A 16,124-nucleotide genomic window follows, 5' to 3' on the forward strand; every position below is an offset into this window, starting at 1 on the left:
TGCATGTGAGTATATGTGTATATTTGTGACTTCTGTATCAGTGTGAGAACATGTCTGCATATATGTATGTTTCTAACATGTATATGAGCATGCACGGGTGCTAAGTTGCTAGTCAAAACAAAGATTAAATATGCAATGAGAGGAATACCTAAAATGCTAGACTTTTGCCTGGGTCACTTGAAGCTGACTTTCAGTTTCAAGAAGACACGTGACTGGTCCCTCTTAGTTATTCTGTCCTGAGGGAAGAAATAGCACCCCCAAAGGTCCCTGGTGGTCAAAGCAGCTCAGGACGGAGGAGTTGTCCCACTTTGCATACAGGTTTTTCTGGATAAGGGGAATTCCTATTTCCCCCACATTTCCTCCAGAGATTCAAAATTGTAGAGAGCTTTTGGGAAGGATGAGAATAATTTCAACGAAGGCTTAAAACAAAAACTATCAGTAACTTCTCTAAAATAAAATTACGTTGAGTGATGGAATCTAAATTACCAAGCACTGGGGTTGGCTCCCAACTCCACTACTCACGGCTGATGAGACCTTGAAGGAGTAGATTAATTGCTCTCTAATGCTTCGTTTTTCTTCCACAAAAAGGAGATGAAAATGGTGTGGTGCGATCACATATTATGTAAATTTGAATTATGCAAATGTGAAAAACTGCAAATCCCCCTAAATTTAAGAAAAATCATCAGGGTTGCTTGATTTCATAATTGGTGTGCCGAGTGGGTTGTAGGCCGTTTAGACTATTGCCGCATGACAGCGTCACTTGAGCTGCAAAAGCAAACAACTGCCGTCAATGTTCATATCCTGTGAATCAGGCTATTGTTTATGTTCGTCATCACTTCTGATCGTGACATTAATGACTAATGTGCTGTTATTTTAATATTCAACATTGTCATTTAAAATAGTTTCTGTATCCTAGAATGATATTATCTTAGAGTTCATTAAATGGTATGAGTGCCAAAAAACACTCTCCAAAATCAATAACTTTGTAATGGAAGTTAGATATTACAAGACACTATGAAAAAGCCCAAATAACTGTCATAACATGCCAAGCAGTTAACTCAGAAGTGCCTACTCTGTGAAACAGAGATTTTAGTATTTGGTAAATACAAAATAGCACGAAGGCAAAAACATTCTACAGAGGTTGAAGATTCCTCTCCCTACCTTTTATAATTATTCTTCTGGAAAATATAGTGTCAAATTATGTACGCATAAGTCTTGAATTATTCGATGTCTTAAGTAACATGTCCTTTTGTAAGGTGTCATCTCCCCTTAAATGAAATTATATAATCCATGAAATTCTCAGCCACACTTGACAGCTTGGTAAGTGTTCAATGCGTGTTAGATAGTTTTGCTGCTGTTGTGGTTCTCTACCTTGGCCCTAAGTGTTGGTAGGGACGAGGCTGGTTCCAACACAGTGTGGCTCAGGTCAGAAGCCTTCCAGAGTCCAGGCAGAACCTGAAGGTATTGATCTTTGGGACACAGTGGCTGAATGAGTGTGAACTGTAAACTTTGGAATGAAAGTTTAATCCCCACAGTGGTTGTTTAAGAATTTGGAACCTCACAGGAAGTTATGTGTCCAAAAGGCTATGCAAGACAAAGTTTCAACAGCGACACCATGTGGCAGCAGTGACTAACTGCAATGGACCCTTCCACCAGTGTTCTTTCTCAGGACACCCTCAACCAAACCACGTGAGAAGGATTGTGTCCTTCCGGAGGGGAAGCCGATTACTGGAACTTTTTCTATCCCAGGGTACTACTGCAGGGCAGGGCAGGGCAGGGTGGGAGGGCGGGGGGTCTTAGATATATGTGTGTGTGTGTGTGTGTGTGTGTGTGTGTGTGTGTGTCTNTGTGTGTGTGTGTGTGTGTGTGTGTGTGTGTGTGTGTCTATGAGTGTATGGCCCTCTGTTTCTCAAAAGTGACACGTGGCAGGTGGAAGAAACAGGGGTTGTTAAATTAAGTATGCCAGAGAGCAGAAAAGAAAGAGTAAAATTACATGCAAACAACTCACATAATAAATCGTTTCTAACTAATATTATGCTATAGACAAAAAGCTCTTGATTCTTTAAGGAAAATCTCAAAGCAGCAAGTTGCTGGGGAAAGTTGCTAATGCTTCCCTACAAATATGTAAGACCATTATGGCAGATTGGAAAAGTGGTCACAATTATTCAGGTTTTTTTATATCCATGCCTTTTGCAGAGTGACTTTGCAGGTTTTTTCTTTAAAAGTGGAGATTTTAAAAATCTAAGCCGGTCTGGTGACTTGCATTGGCCAATAGAACGAGACAGAGTGATGTTATCTTACCTTCTAGCTTCAGACTCAAGAGCGAAGTGCCTCTTGGGTGCCTCTGCTCACTTTGTTAGATCCGGGCCACCGGCATATGAATAAGACCAGACTAGCCCCCTAGAAGATGAGAGACCAAATGGTCTCTGATTCATCCCAGCCAAGGCCCAAGACATGTGAAAGAACGTCCAAGCTCAGCAGAGCCAAACCTCATCAGGCCTCCCAGCTACGCCCCCAGCTGACTACAGCAGCCACATAACCAAGGCCACCCTAAACCTGCCACCCACACAGGCTCAGTGACTCATGAGCTAAACAAATGTTTATTGTTTTAAACAAACAAGCCAAAAAAAAAAGTGACACAAACCGTCTTATAAGAAAAGACTCAGAACAGAACATATTTAAATGCTCTTCACTTCCAGATTTTCTCTTCTTCCAGGTGAATACAAATCTTCTCTTTCCCCCTACCTGGATGTGGTGCTTCATTCATTCACTCGATGGATTTTTTTTTTTTTTTAGTGTAAAGCACTTTAATAGGCTTGGTGGGGGCACATGGTACAGGGCATAAGATAAAACAGAACTGATTTATAGTTTGGTTTGTGCAGAAAGGAAATAAGCGTGGCCAAATAAGCCACCGAATACATTTGAATTCAGACATGGGATCACTTTACAGCTGTGTGACCTTTGGATAGTTGCTTAACCTTTCTGAGTTTTAGCTTCCTTATCGCACAACTAGGAATAAAGCCTGGCTTACAGCATGGGGTGAGGGAAGGGTCAAAACATTTGCAAAGTGCTGTGCCCATGGTTTGGAACCTCTTCCCACCTCCTGACTTTGCTGTCACATTTCATCATGGCAGGATCTCCCCCAGGAGTGGGGAGTCTTCCTGAATTCGGGAGGTGCATTTGCTTCCAACCGCTGCTCACAGAAGAATCAGTGTGGGACCAGCCCAGACAGGAATTTGCCATCTTCCCATCAGCCTGAGAGACTGTCTTTTGGAGCACTAAGAAGCGAAGGGCACACAGAGATCACTCTGCCAATCAAGACTGTGAAGTGGTGATCTCGCCATGGCCCCAGAGCTACAATTCACATCAGAGTGACTCTTGTTTGGTTCTCAGTTGTGGCTGGGAGACTGAGCTGCGAAGAATGCCTCTTCCCTGGGACCTGGCATCCTGAGGTTTTGTCCACATGGGGAGCCAGGTCCTGAAGTAGGAAGCCAGTGGTAGTAGATGAGTGACAGGGTAGGGGGATAAGTCACAAACAATCCTCAAACCCAGCGTTTTTTCCCCTCTCAGAAAACCCTGACCTCAACCAGAGCACGCATGAACTAGAAAGAGCACACTGGAAGCTTGGGTCACCTCTTATCTTGCATTTCAGCCTGGAACTTGGCACCCAGCCCAGGCCACAGAGAAGAGGACCAACCCAAATGGCTGAGAGCTGCCAGCCTGGCTGCAGAACCCAACTAGCTCAGTTACCGCATTGCCCCCATGCCTCGGTTTCTCCTTATCACCGGGGTATTCTGTGAGAGGGGGATGAGGAAACCAGATTCTGCAGGCGGCAGACGTCTCTGGAGTGGGGACAGCAGTGACGTGAGCATATTATCCTCATGGCTCTGATGGCCTTAAGGAAAACATACCATAGAAACATCTCGGGCAGGACTAGCGTGACCTAAGTGGAGACCCTATAGGGCAGATGCTTGAGAAATGTGTGTACTGATGGCCAAATCCCTGTGTCCTCATGGCGGGGAGGGTACGCGTACCTCTGGGCTGTTTGTGGCTGCCAACCTGAATGAGAGCTGAGAGCTGGGGGGTGGGGGCAAGGATGACAGGACCAGCAGCTCAAAGGACTAAAACCAGAAATCAGTCAGCACGTTTGGGTTTGGGGAAGAGAGAGAAGAACAGACGCAGTGGGGGGCGGAGAAAAAAGGAGAAATACCGGTAGACAGGGAATTGAGACAAAAAGATGGGATTAGGAGGAAGAAAGGGAAAGGAGGTAGAAGGGCTAAGAGATGGAGCCTCAGCGAGTCTGAGGATAAACTAGAAATGGGAAAACACACATTACGAGGCATCTTCAGAGATGAACAGAACACTCTGGGTTAAAACTGTGTCTTCCTGTCTGTCTCCCTCATCGAACTGTAGGTTTTGAAGGCAGGCACTAAAGTCATCTTTACATCCTCTGCGCTTAGTGCCGACACATGGGCACTGTTTGTTGAACAAATAAAGGCAGGATTTTTCAGACAAATAGATGACCATGAGCTTAGACTTTGTCATGCTTTCGAACCCCAGTTCTGCCGTTTCCTAACTGCATGACTTTGAGTAACACAGCCTCTCCGAGAATTTACCATAGAAAGTTGTCGTGAGGATGAATGTCTGCGAAGCTCTTAGCAGACGACTGGTGTAAGTTCCCTACAATGTTAGTTACTGTTATTAGCGTTGTCACAGACAAGGGAGATGGGGAGTTTGATAAATGGGTTGCATGAATAGCCTCCAATTAATGACTGTTGGGTCACTCTGTAGTGCCTTTCCGCTCAGCTCCAGGTCTGGCCATGCGACTTGCTTGCTTTGGCTAATGGGACAATAGTAAACTTGATGCAAGCAGAGGTGCAGAGGGGTGAAAAAGACGGCCTGTTTCTGACTCCCTTCTTGGAACTCTGTCACTGCAGGCTAGCCTGCTGGAAGGATGTAGGAGACGTGGAGGATAGCCAATGTGTCCCAGCGGAGGCCACTGTAGATTAGCCACCTCCCAACCAACCTGCCAACTGTTACAGATGTGTCAGCGAGCCCAAGGAATATTAGCCAGGTCCAGCCCAGATCAGTTAGACCACTCAGCCAACCCCGAGGCTTAGGTGAAATGATTGTTGTTTTAAGTCACTAAGTTGGAGTGACTCGTTACAAGGCAATAGCTAGCTGACACAGGGGCATGGTAGCCCTTGTCCTTTAAAACTGAAAGACAAATGAGAGGAAGTAATGGTCTGCCAAGTTTTATTTGTAGAGTCTAGTGAACTTGAACCAAAGAAAGCTGCAAAAAGTGATCTGGAGAGTCACAGGGAAGGGATGCTAGAAGCAGGTCCCTTCACCAGACCCTGAGGGAGCCCTTCAGGTGGAGGACCGAGGATATCCAAGGTGGGTGGTGGCTGGGGACAAGTCCAGGCAGGCAGCAGCACGGTTGTAACTGGGGGAGCTGAGGCCTGAGGGACAGGCCTGGCCCTAGCCTGGCTCCTGCAGGTCTCAGGCCTTGGGCTCATACACCCGCCCCATGAAGACAGGGAACTTGTGCTGCCTGTCCCAGAGCAGGAAGAGGAAGGGTTGCTGCACTTCGAAGATCCGCAAACTGCGGGCCACAGAGACAGCCGAGGCCGCAGCCGCCTCCACCCCGGTCTCTGTCAGCTCCAGCACTGTCTGGTGCTGCATTGCAGAAACCTGAAGATTCGGGTCTTCTGTCAGCCCGCACAGGTTGAGATCGTAAGGAAAGTCAAAGAATTCTAGGGCATAACCAGAAAAAAACAATGAGTCAATGACCAGCCTGAAACCCTCAGCTGTGGAGACATTTGTACTGAATTTTCTGGGTCGGTCCCAAGTCCCAATACTGTCTTCTTCCTCCTCCTTGCTTATCAAAAATATATATCACGCCTTCTGATCCAATTCACGGGATCCTCTGTCAGTGGGCCCATCTTCACTCCAACCACCAACTTCTTTCAAGTGGTGAGGGGCCTTGCCCTCATGCCCCACCCCAAAACCCTGAAAAGAGATGTCACTGTTTGCCAACAATGACTTTGGAAGTGACGTACTATATCAGAAAGAGGTCATTTGTTATCAGATGAGGTCATATACAAGAGGATGATATCATCTACTAGGACAGCGGTTCTCAACCTTCCTAATGCCGCAACCCCTTAATACAGTTCCTCATGTTGTGGTGACCCCCAACCATAAAATTATTTTCGTTGCTACTCTATAACTGTAATTTTGCTACTGTTATGAATCGTAATGTAAATATCTTTTTGTTTTCCGATGGTCTTAGGTGACCCCTGTGAAAGGGTCGTTCGACCCCCAAAGGGGTCGCGACCCACAGGTTGAGAACCGCTGTACTAGGAGGTCAAGTTCTTTAACAGAAAATGAAGTGATATATCTGGATGAAGTAAAAGATCAGGAGGTGAGGAGAAAGGTTAGGGATTGGCGTCTCTGTTGCATCTCCCAAACTCAGAAGCTTCCAGACCCTCTTGCCAGATTGCGTCTTGCATATTCCTTGCGGTGGTTGAGTGCTGTGAAATGTCTCTGGGGCAGAAGCATCCATGGCCCACCTTAGTCACCTATCCCCATGTCTATGTCACAATGAACCATGGTGGAAACAGTCGAGAGAGCCGGAGACCTGGATTAGTGTTCTGGCTCACTTCTAACGAGCCAAAGGACTGTGGCTAAGTCATGTAAACTTTCTGAGTCACTTCCTCAATGATCTGATGGGATAATAGCACCTGCCCCTCTAACTCCCAGCACTGAGGGACAACCTGAGATTATGGATGTGAAAAACACTCTAGACCGGGCTAACCCTATTTTAGGGACTCCCCTCCCCTTTCTCCCCTGCTGGCCTGGGAGCAAGCCCGCGTTGCCAGGGCTCACCCAGCTTCTCCATGACTGCCAGCATGTCCTGCTTGCTCTGCACTTTGATGAGGGGCAGCATCACGAGAGTGGGCTGGAACGTGGTCATCTCCAGCTTCTTCATGATGGCCTTCAACACAGAGGTGCTGAGAGCCTGCTCCATGTCTTCGAGATGGTGTTTGATGTGCTGGGGCACCAGGATCACCAAGCTCAGGTTGTGAGAGAGCTGCAGCTGCCCCACCTGGAGAACAAGAGATGCACCTATCAGTCTTCCTGCCCTGTGGGTCCGTCCAAGGCTGACGACCGTCAGTCTGCTGCCCCAGTCTGTGCTAGTTCAGCAAGCAGCAGCCAGACCTAGGCTTGCGGGGATGCCAGCGGGGTGAACAGTGCCGGTCTAACTGTTTTGGTGAAATGCAGGAGAATGAGCACAAGATTCTGCTCACACCTTGACTCTGCTACTGACCAGCTGTATAATATAGGCATGTGATGTGATCACTCCGAGCCCTGTTCCCTTCCTCTCAAGTGTGTTGTGCATAAAGTATGTAACGTGTGAAAGGCGTCACCAGAATTACCAGGTCAGTCCTTTTAAAGGATTTTGATGGCTCTTGACTGCCTATGAGATTAAGTATAAATCTCTTAGTGACATTCAAGATTGTGTACAAGCCGATCCCAGCTTGTCTTTCCCGTTGGCCATTAGGACTTTCCCTGATAGCCAGACAAAAGTGTGAGAAGTGCAGCACCCATGGGTCTAATATAGGGGTTCTCAACCCAGGGCGAATTTGCCCCCAGTGGACATTTGGCAATGTTTGCAGACATTTTGGCTGTCATAGCTGTGGGTAGGTAGAACAGGGCGGGCCACAATGCTACTGGCATCTGGTGGGGAGAAGCCAGGGATGATGCTAAATCCTCCAATGCCCAGGATAGTACCCCATAACAAAGAATTATCCAACCCAAACTCAATAGTGCCAAGGTTGAGAAATCTTAAGACTAACAGGATATGAGACTATCATTAAAAGGGCATTATCATTAAAAGGGTAGATGTTGAGATGGATGAGAGGAATCTAGACTACAGAATTCAATTGGGTGACGAAAAAATGAACGGAAACCAATCAATTGTTGGAATTTGAAAAAATGGCCCAGAAGAATCAGGTTGTAAACCAGTATCAACTGAAGAGCATGGACATGGGGTCCCTGTTGGAGGCTCCATTTGTGGTATACTCATTTGGGCAGTATGTATCCTTCAAGTCCTTCAGATGGACCTTGAATCTCTAACCAAAAAGTACCATGTTATGGTCTTGAATTTCCAAGCCAGTAACCTCAGCATACCTGAGCTGGTAAATCTAACCCCCTTAGTTGGGTAAATACTAGAGTCCCAGGAATATTGAGAATTAAGTATGGAAGTGCCAAAGTAAACCACCTCCATAGTATTAACACCATGTGATAAATTCAGGATAATCTGTGTTTATTATTTAAAATAGTGCTTATAGTTGTAAAGAGAACCAGACATGCTAGTTTTATGCTTTTAGGCAAAAAGGCATGAGATAATATCATTAACTTTGAGAATGATGTTGAGTGAAAGTTCATTTGTTCTTCAAATTTAATTTTCAGTTTACAAGTAGGCTTTAGGTGCTAGGAAGATATGGCCAAGTAGGTTTGTAATTCTGCCCTGTCAGGTATAGGACATGCTTAAAAAAGAAAGTCAAGTATAACGAATTTGTAAAGTATATTTTAAAAGTATACACATAAGCTCAAAATACTTATGGGAATATTAATTAACCATATTTGTATACTGAACAAATGGTTTAAAATTTAATCTGCTCAAAGTGGTTTAAAGAATAAATGAAAATGTTTTACATACAAACTATTATAAATAATGTAGTAAATTTGCTTAAAATTAAATTGCTTAAGGAAGACTTTGATTTTGAGTTTATAACACTATTACATTAAATGAAGTATCTGTTTAAAATTCAAGAAACTGTGAATACCGTTTTTTTTTGTGCACAAAACTCCTGCTCCTTTGGCATCAAAAAGACCTCACATTAGGGCTGGCCAAGTGGCTCAGTTGGTTAAGAGCTTGCTCAAGAGTGTGAGCTCTGAGCAACAGCGGTTCGATTCCCAGCCCAAGCTGAGCTGCTGCTGAGCTGCCAACAGGTGGCAGGATGGCTCAGCTAAAAAAAAAGACCTCACATTGATACCCACCCTCCATATACTCTGAGTTAGAGTGATGGCCTGAACATGCCATATATATTCACTGTCCTCTGACTCACACATGTGCTATTCTGGTTTTGTTCAATGGTTATGAACGGTCAAATTCACTGAATAGGGATGGATGAGTGGGTGGAAAAGGGCAGGAATGGTGAAAAGCAACCTCCTCCATGAAGACTTCCCAGCCTCTCATACTAACACCCTCTTCTGAATTCATTCATTCACTGAGCAAACATATCGTGAGCACTTATTATATATATGTGGCACTGTTCTGGATGCTGGGGACACTGTTGTACAAACAAGACAGATGAGGTCTCGGTTCCCAAAGAGAGAGATGATCCCTCAGGGAGATAGATAATATTATAATCAAATAATTGCAAATAACATAATTTCAGATAGTGATAAATATCATGAATATAATAAAACAGGGTGAGAAGGGGGGCTACTTTAAGGAGGGGAAAGGCCCTTCCACCAAGGTGACCTCTGAGCAGACCTGGATGAACAGAAGGAGCGTGTTAAGTAAAAATCGGAGGAAAGAAGGCTCTAGGCAGAGGGAAAGCGAAGGACAGCCCCAAAGCGGAAACAAACCTAGTGTGTTCCGAGACAGAGCCTTTACTTCTCAGCCTGGAACTAGGTCAATTGGGTGTGTTTCCCATTGTTTTCTGTCTCACAGGTCTGTGTCTTGGTCTCCTAATGAGGCGAAATATCTGATCACTGGGCATGAGACAGTTTACTAACAAGAATCCTCTGGGCTCCATATTCTGTCTTCCCTCCCTCCCGCCCCATCCACTGAAATTACGCTGTTCAATTTCTGCTAAGGAACTTAAGCCACTTAACACCCATGTTCACGCATGCTGACCACATGTATACACACACAGATATACATGTGTACACATACACACGCATGCTGTACATGCATGCATACGTCACATGCACAGCATAGAAACACAACTCACTTTTTGCCACTCAATGCAGTAGAGATGAGTGAAGAAACTTTAGAATCCTGCTTTCCAGCCTAAACTATACAATGCCTGCCTCGGTCAAGGCTGAAGAAGGGAGAAAGAGAAAAGACAGGGTGGAAATACAGAGGGAAGGAATAGAAATGATGAATTAGTAAGGGTGCACCCCAAGCTGACGGGGCCATAGCAGAAGAGAAATCAGGACACTCAAGAGACTCCGAAACAAGAACGGGAAGAGCCAAGAACGTACCTTGGCCTTCAAAGTTGGGTCAGTGAAATGGGCCACCGGGTACTTCTTACTGGACATCATGGGCACTTTCATCACAGAGGATTTGCGGTAAAAGGGCTCGTTCCTGGTTTTTGTTTTATCAAATGTTGTCTTCCACTTGGCTGGAGGAAAGGGGAGTAGTTACTCTAATGCAGGTGGAAGAGCTAAAATACCTGTTAGCAAGGGGTGGGACAGGTACCATGGGATGCAGTCATAGAACTTGAAGCCAGGAGGGGAGGAAGGACTCAGGATGGGAAGATGACCTGGTCCAGGGCACCCTTACCACTCAGGTAGATCGCATTGAGGAGGACAAGCTGGGTATCGGCGGGCAGGCTGTCTAGTATCTGTTTGATCTTGTTGTGGGTCTTCTCTGCCACCCAGGTGTTGACCAGGTCCAAATTGTCATCACTGTCATTTCCCAGGACTCTGGGGCCGCTGCCATACAGGCTCTGAGAGGCGTTCACAAAGGCATCCCTTATGACCATGTCTGAAGGGTGGGGAGCAGGTGGAGAGAAGGAGGCATGAGTCCCCTGAACACCCTCTCCCCTTCCAAGAGCAGGCTTTGAGAGGGAGCTTGTATCCCATCACTCTTTGTGCTCACTTCAATAAACACAGCGCATTGGAGCTGGGGTCCAGCCCACTCCTCATACCGTGGCAATGAGGCCCAGAGAAGGCAAACCCTGAACTGGGAAGGAAGACCTCCTCCTAGGCTCTTGCTGCCTCTGCTTGCCATGTGACCAAGGCTCAGCAAGATAACGCTGAGGTCTGAACTTCCGTTCGCCTGTACATTCCCTCTTTTCTCCCCTTCATTAAAGAGGGAACAGAGTCTACTTCCCGGCCTCAGCGGAAGTTTGTAACGAGACTTCCTGGCTTTTGCTCTCCAAAGCCCAGGTCCACTAAAGAAAATAGTGTTTGAAAGAGAAACGTTTCCTGGACTAAATAACTAATATTGAATGCAGCTGTATTTTCCACCAACCTAGCAAGACAGAGGATAAAGTTGATTTATAGCAAATAAGTAAATGCCAACGTTACTCAAATACCTCTGAGCCATATTTTCCCATCTCTAAAAAGAGGGTGTTTTTGTTTTTGGGGTTTTTTTTTTAGATAATGGAGTGATAGGTGAGTTTTCTTTCTCCCTTTCTCTTTGCTGTTCTGTATTTTCTCAGTTTCTCCAACGAATGAGTATTGCTTTCATAAGTTAAAAAAAAAAAAGACAAGAAAAAAAATTTCTCCTTATTTAAAGGGAGGGTCAGACTAGATCTGTAGTTTCAAACCTCATTAAGCAGCAGAACTATGTTTTCAAATGAAGTCATGTCTGAAGCCCATAATATAGAAGGGCTCTGGTTGAGGTTGGGCAGGAACTCAGAGCCCAACTGGCTCTATCTCCCTCTCACAGGAAGTGGCACCCCCCTCCCCACTCAACCTCCCTAATCCCCCACTCCCACCATGCATGACTCTGGAAGTAGATGTTAGCCTCAGAACCCTAGGGCTCCGGGGAACAAAACTTGAAAAGAACTGCATTAGATCATTTTGGAAGTTTATTGCTCTTATTACCTACTTAATAATCTAACACATGTAAATGACAACAAATTGATATAATACAAAAAAAAAAGTACAAAGACAGGAGCCCCAAGACTCCCCCAACCCAGATTAGCAAAAAAAAAAAAATTTTTTTGTTGTTTACATCTACAGCTCTCTAGCCTGATCTATTCATGAACTCATTCTAAAGAGAGTCCATGAATGCAAATGTCTCCCTGAAAGTCTCACCAGGGGGACTACCCAGCTCCTGGAGCCACCTGATATGTCTGCTGAGGTCCTTACCTGCTCTGCAGTCCATCCTGGATGGTTTAGCCCTAACACTCTCTCTGTCTTTTTTCCCCAGTTCTGGGTCCCCTCAGAATCCCCTCAGGACACCCTGCTGAGCAGCTGCCACCCCTCCCTGGGCACTCACCTGGGTTGTGGAAGAGCTGAGAGACTGAGGTAAAGCCTTTGGAAGTGAAGGCCTTCAGGGCCTGGTGGACACAGGTAAAGTCCTTAGGGTAGGAGAGGACGGTCTCCAGGGTTTCCTTGGTGCTGTTCCCAGCCCCTACAACAAAGGGTAGAGATGAGGGCTGACTGCAGGAGGTGTTGGGGACCCACCATTAGGGACCAGCTTTGAGGGACCAGGCTGGAATGGGGGGTTGTTGCCTGCTATGGAGGGGAGCACATTATCACCACAGATAGAAGCGTGGTTTTGGAAGACAATGATTTTTATCCCCCTCATCATTCAAAGCCTGGTCCAAGCACTATTTCACATTAACTATTATTGAGTTGGTCTGGGTTTACACGGGTTCACCTTTTAGGCAGGGACACTAGATCACTATTAAGAGGAGACAACAGAGAATCATAAAAGACATTGGATGTTCAATACCCTTTCAGGTATTCATTATTAAATATTTATTGTATACATCTTCTGTACAGTAATAGATAAAACTGATTGAGCACTTACTTGCTTCCAGGCATTAAAGTGATTCTCCCATTTTATGTCATTGAATCACAATAACCCTTTTACATAAGGATAATTACTATCCCCATTGTGCAGATGAGGAAGCTGAGGTTTTAAGAGATGAAGTGATCTACTCAGTTTAAGACCACAGAGTTAATAAGTGGAGGATTGAGACAGGTTTCAAGCCATATCTTTTGGGCAATAAAGAAATTAACTCAAACCCATCAACTAAAATGTGCCTCTCAGGGGACATTTGGCAAGTCTGAAGACACTCTGGTTGTCATATCTGGAACGGGGCAGGGTGTTGCTGCCAGCATCTAGTGGGTAGAGGATATTAAGATTCTGGTACTCCAGAGGAAAGGTTCTTATATGCTCACTGTACTACTGTCTCTAGTAGCCTTCCTGGAATTTCTCCCTTGGAGTGACTGTCTCCAGGGCTTGCAGCAATTTGTGCCATTCCTAGGGTAATTACCCCCTAGGACTTGACACTGATCCCTCAGGAAGCCACAGAGGTTGCCATTTTTTGACCTCCCACCAAGCCAGGCACTGGGCTATCTGCTTAACCTTCTGAGATAAATACAACCATCTCCATTTTACACATGAGGACTCAGGCTCAGAAGGTTAAGTTGATCTGCCCAAGGTCACACAGCTAGGAAGCAGCACGATTCTACTCTACATCAATCACTTTCAGTTTCACCTCCCTTATTGTCTTACCTTGAACCATACTTGGTGGCTGGGACCTTGTTTTATATGTTCCCGTATAGTCCATAGGGTTTTATAAGCAATAGTGCCTATTAATCATCGTTAAATGATGAAAATGAAATACATGAATGTTCAAGAATAAAAAGATTACTACTCCCCCCAAAATGTAGCCCATTTTTACAGCTTCCTCACTGAGGCATAGCTTTGTAGGTATTTGGGTTGGGGAGAACATACAACCTGGAGAGAACTCAGTCAGGTTCTTACCAAGCAGGACCTGAGTGAGCAGGCTAGCGATGCTGAAAGGGGAAAAGACCATGTTGGTCTCAGCTTCCTTCACTGCCGAGAAGGCGTGGTAGAGCTTCACGGAGAAATCCATCAAAGCCTCACTCAATATGGTCTCTGCTGAATGATTCTCCAAGTCTGGGCAGGAAATGACAGGTCCCGGGCAGAGGGGCCCAGTAGTAGGCTGGCTAGTTGGTTGGATGGGTTGAGTGGTGGGCTGGGTGCAGGACTGGAATGTGGGTGGCAAGGTGGAATTGGCTCTTAGGGTGGTTGAGTTGGTTGTCGGCATGTTGGAAGAGCCTACGGTGTGTTGAGTGGGTAGATTCCTGGGGCTCCCTTCCTCTGAGGTGTCTTGGCTTTCCCCTGGCCAAAATTCCTCTGGATCCGTGGAGCTGTTGCTGGTACCATTCAGATTAGAGGAGGCTGTAGCCTGTGGTTCAAGAAACTGAGTTCCATTTTTCTATGAGGCACAGTCCCCTCAAACACTCAAAGCAAGAAGAGAAGATGGGATGTGGACAACATCCTGTACCTGAGAATAATTCCTGAAAAAGCCTGGTGGGGGAAGGGCCTGTCCTGAAGCCACCACCACTAAGTCCTTCAGAGAGGGGTCAAAGCAGGAGCAGAGTGGGGGTGGCGGCAGGAATGTTCTCTGCAGGAGGTGAGGACCAGGCAAGGAGTCTGTTATTGCTCCAAACTTTGGAGCTGAGAGTCAACAGCCATTTATCTACGTTCTTGCAATTAAAAAAAAATATCTGCCCATCTTGGCTTACCTGCCTGGCCAGTATAGTTATTTGAGCTCGTGGCCTTTGATTTAGAACAGTGGTTTTTCAGATTGTAGGTTGAAACCCATTAGTGGGTATTGAAAACAATATACATTCTAAAAAGGAAGGAAGGAAGGAAGGAAGGAAGGAAGGTAGGAAGGAAGGAAGGAAGGAAGGAAGGAAGGAAGGAAGGAAGGAAGGAAAGAAGGGGAGAGGAAGAAATAGTATAGACCAGTGGTTCTCAATCAAAGCAATTTTGACCCCCAGAGGACATGTGGCAATATCTGGAGGCATTTTTGGTTGTCATAAGGGAGGGAAGGGGGGTGAGAGGAGGACTGAGATGCTACTGGAATCTATTGGGTAGAGGCCAGGGACACTGCAGCACGTCCTACGGTGCACAGGACAGCCCATCATAAACAGGAATTATCCAGCCCCAAATGTCCACAGTTCCCAGCTGAGAAATCATGCATTATCCCATTTCACTGATCAAAGAAACCAATGCTGAGGCATATTCAGTAACTAGCCCAGGGTCTCACAGAAGCAGGATGAAGTAGGAGTCAAACTTCGGTCTGATTCTCTCGGTCCTGGCTCATCACTACACCTGCTGAATCTCAAAGGGCACTGCGGTGCCAACTTCTACACACATGAACACACAGGCCAGAGTAAGCATCCACCTTCTCCTGGGCTCAGCCCTTCCCCCTGACCTCCCAGACCATAGGGACCTCTCACTGCGATTAACTGCCACTCAGGCCCAGGTGTGTTTGCTACCACTCACCCTCGGGTTTTCACAGGCTCCAGCCTTGGGAGAGCCTGTATCTCCGCAGCCAACCCCCTATCTGGTAACTCAGCGTCCACAACAACCCCTCGCTTGTATATCACAAAATGCTGTCCTCCATCTCCTTGCCTTCTTTGCTCCTTCTCCTTTATTCTCCACTTTATACATCAGGGCAGTTTGTCTCGGAGAAGTGACTTGCTAAGGCCACCACGGCTGGTACGTAGCGGGCCAGGATTCGAACCTAGGTGGAGCTGAGTCCCCACCCCACCCCCACCCCGCTCTTTCCAGGCTCTCTACGAACGCCACTGCAAGGATCATACTGACTTGATCCTGACTCTTCTCAGTCTCCGGAGTCCGAAGGGTTAACCCTCAGCCCCCCGCCCCCACCCCACGAAGGGGCCACTCACCCCGGCCAGCAGCAGCAGCAGGAGGGGGGTCAGCGGGGTCAGCCTGGAGGCCATCTGGGCAGCGACGTCAGGCCGGACCTGTGGAGCCAGCCAGCGTCGAAGTTAGTTTCAGGGCGCCCCGGGGGCCCGCCCCCATTCCATTCCAGGCCCTAAGCCCTCTCGGCGAATGTCCTCCTCCTCCCTTTCCCGGCCACCTTCTCCCTGGCTCCTCCCTCTGTTTTGTTTTCTCCAAACCGCTTCCCTTTCCCGGCACCCGCGGGCCCGGCCTTTCCCCCCCAGGCCCGGGTCTCAGTCCATCTGTTCCATCCAGGGGGTCCTGCTTTAACCAAACAATGAGGCCAGAGGCTGGGGGAGGAGAGGTGGTCCAGAGGGGGCTGGGCACGACAGCCCTGGAGGGGAGAGGGGAGAGGGGA

The 16,124-nt window shown here is 46.6% G+C and overlaps 1 protein-coding gene across 2 annotated transcripts in view; it reads right to left on the minus strand.

Moving 5' to 3' along the window:
• Positions 1-5,239: 5,239 nt before the first annotated feature.
• Positions 5,240-16,124, minus strand: part of SERPING1 (serpin family G member 1) — an 11,195-nt gene continuing 310 nt past the window's right edge. The window contains exons 2-8 of one of the 2 annotated variants that reach the window (XM_019624292.1): positions 15,712-15,789; positions 13,751-14,198; positions 12,251-12,385; positions 10,583-10,786; positions 10,282-10,421; positions 6,889-7,108; positions 5,240-5,756 (exon numbers count right to left, since the gene is read on the minus strand). In XM_019624292.1, coding sequence (XP_019479837.1) covers positions 5,503-5,756; positions 6,889-7,108; positions 10,282-10,421; positions 10,583-10,786; positions 12,251-12,385; positions 13,751-14,198; positions 15,712-15,765 — 1,455 coding nt within the window. In that variant the 5' untranslated portion in view covers positions 15,766-15,789 and the 3' untranslated portion in view covers positions 5,240-5,502. Of the gene's footprint in view, positions 5,757-6,888; positions 7,109-10,281; positions 10,422-10,582; positions 10,787-12,250; positions 12,386-13,750; positions 14,214-15,711; positions 15,790-16,124 lie in introns of both variants that reach the window. The other variant, XM_019624291.1, reaches the window with a different exon arrangement.

The sequence above is a fragment of the Hipposideros armiger genome, unplaced genomic scaffold (assembly GCF_001890085.2).
Source record: "Hipposideros armiger isolate ML-2016 unplaced genomic scaffold, ASM189008v1 scaffold_582, whole genome shotgun sequence".
NCBI lineage: Eukaryota > Metazoa > Chordata > Mammalia > Chiroptera > Hipposideridae > Hipposideros > Hipposideros armiger.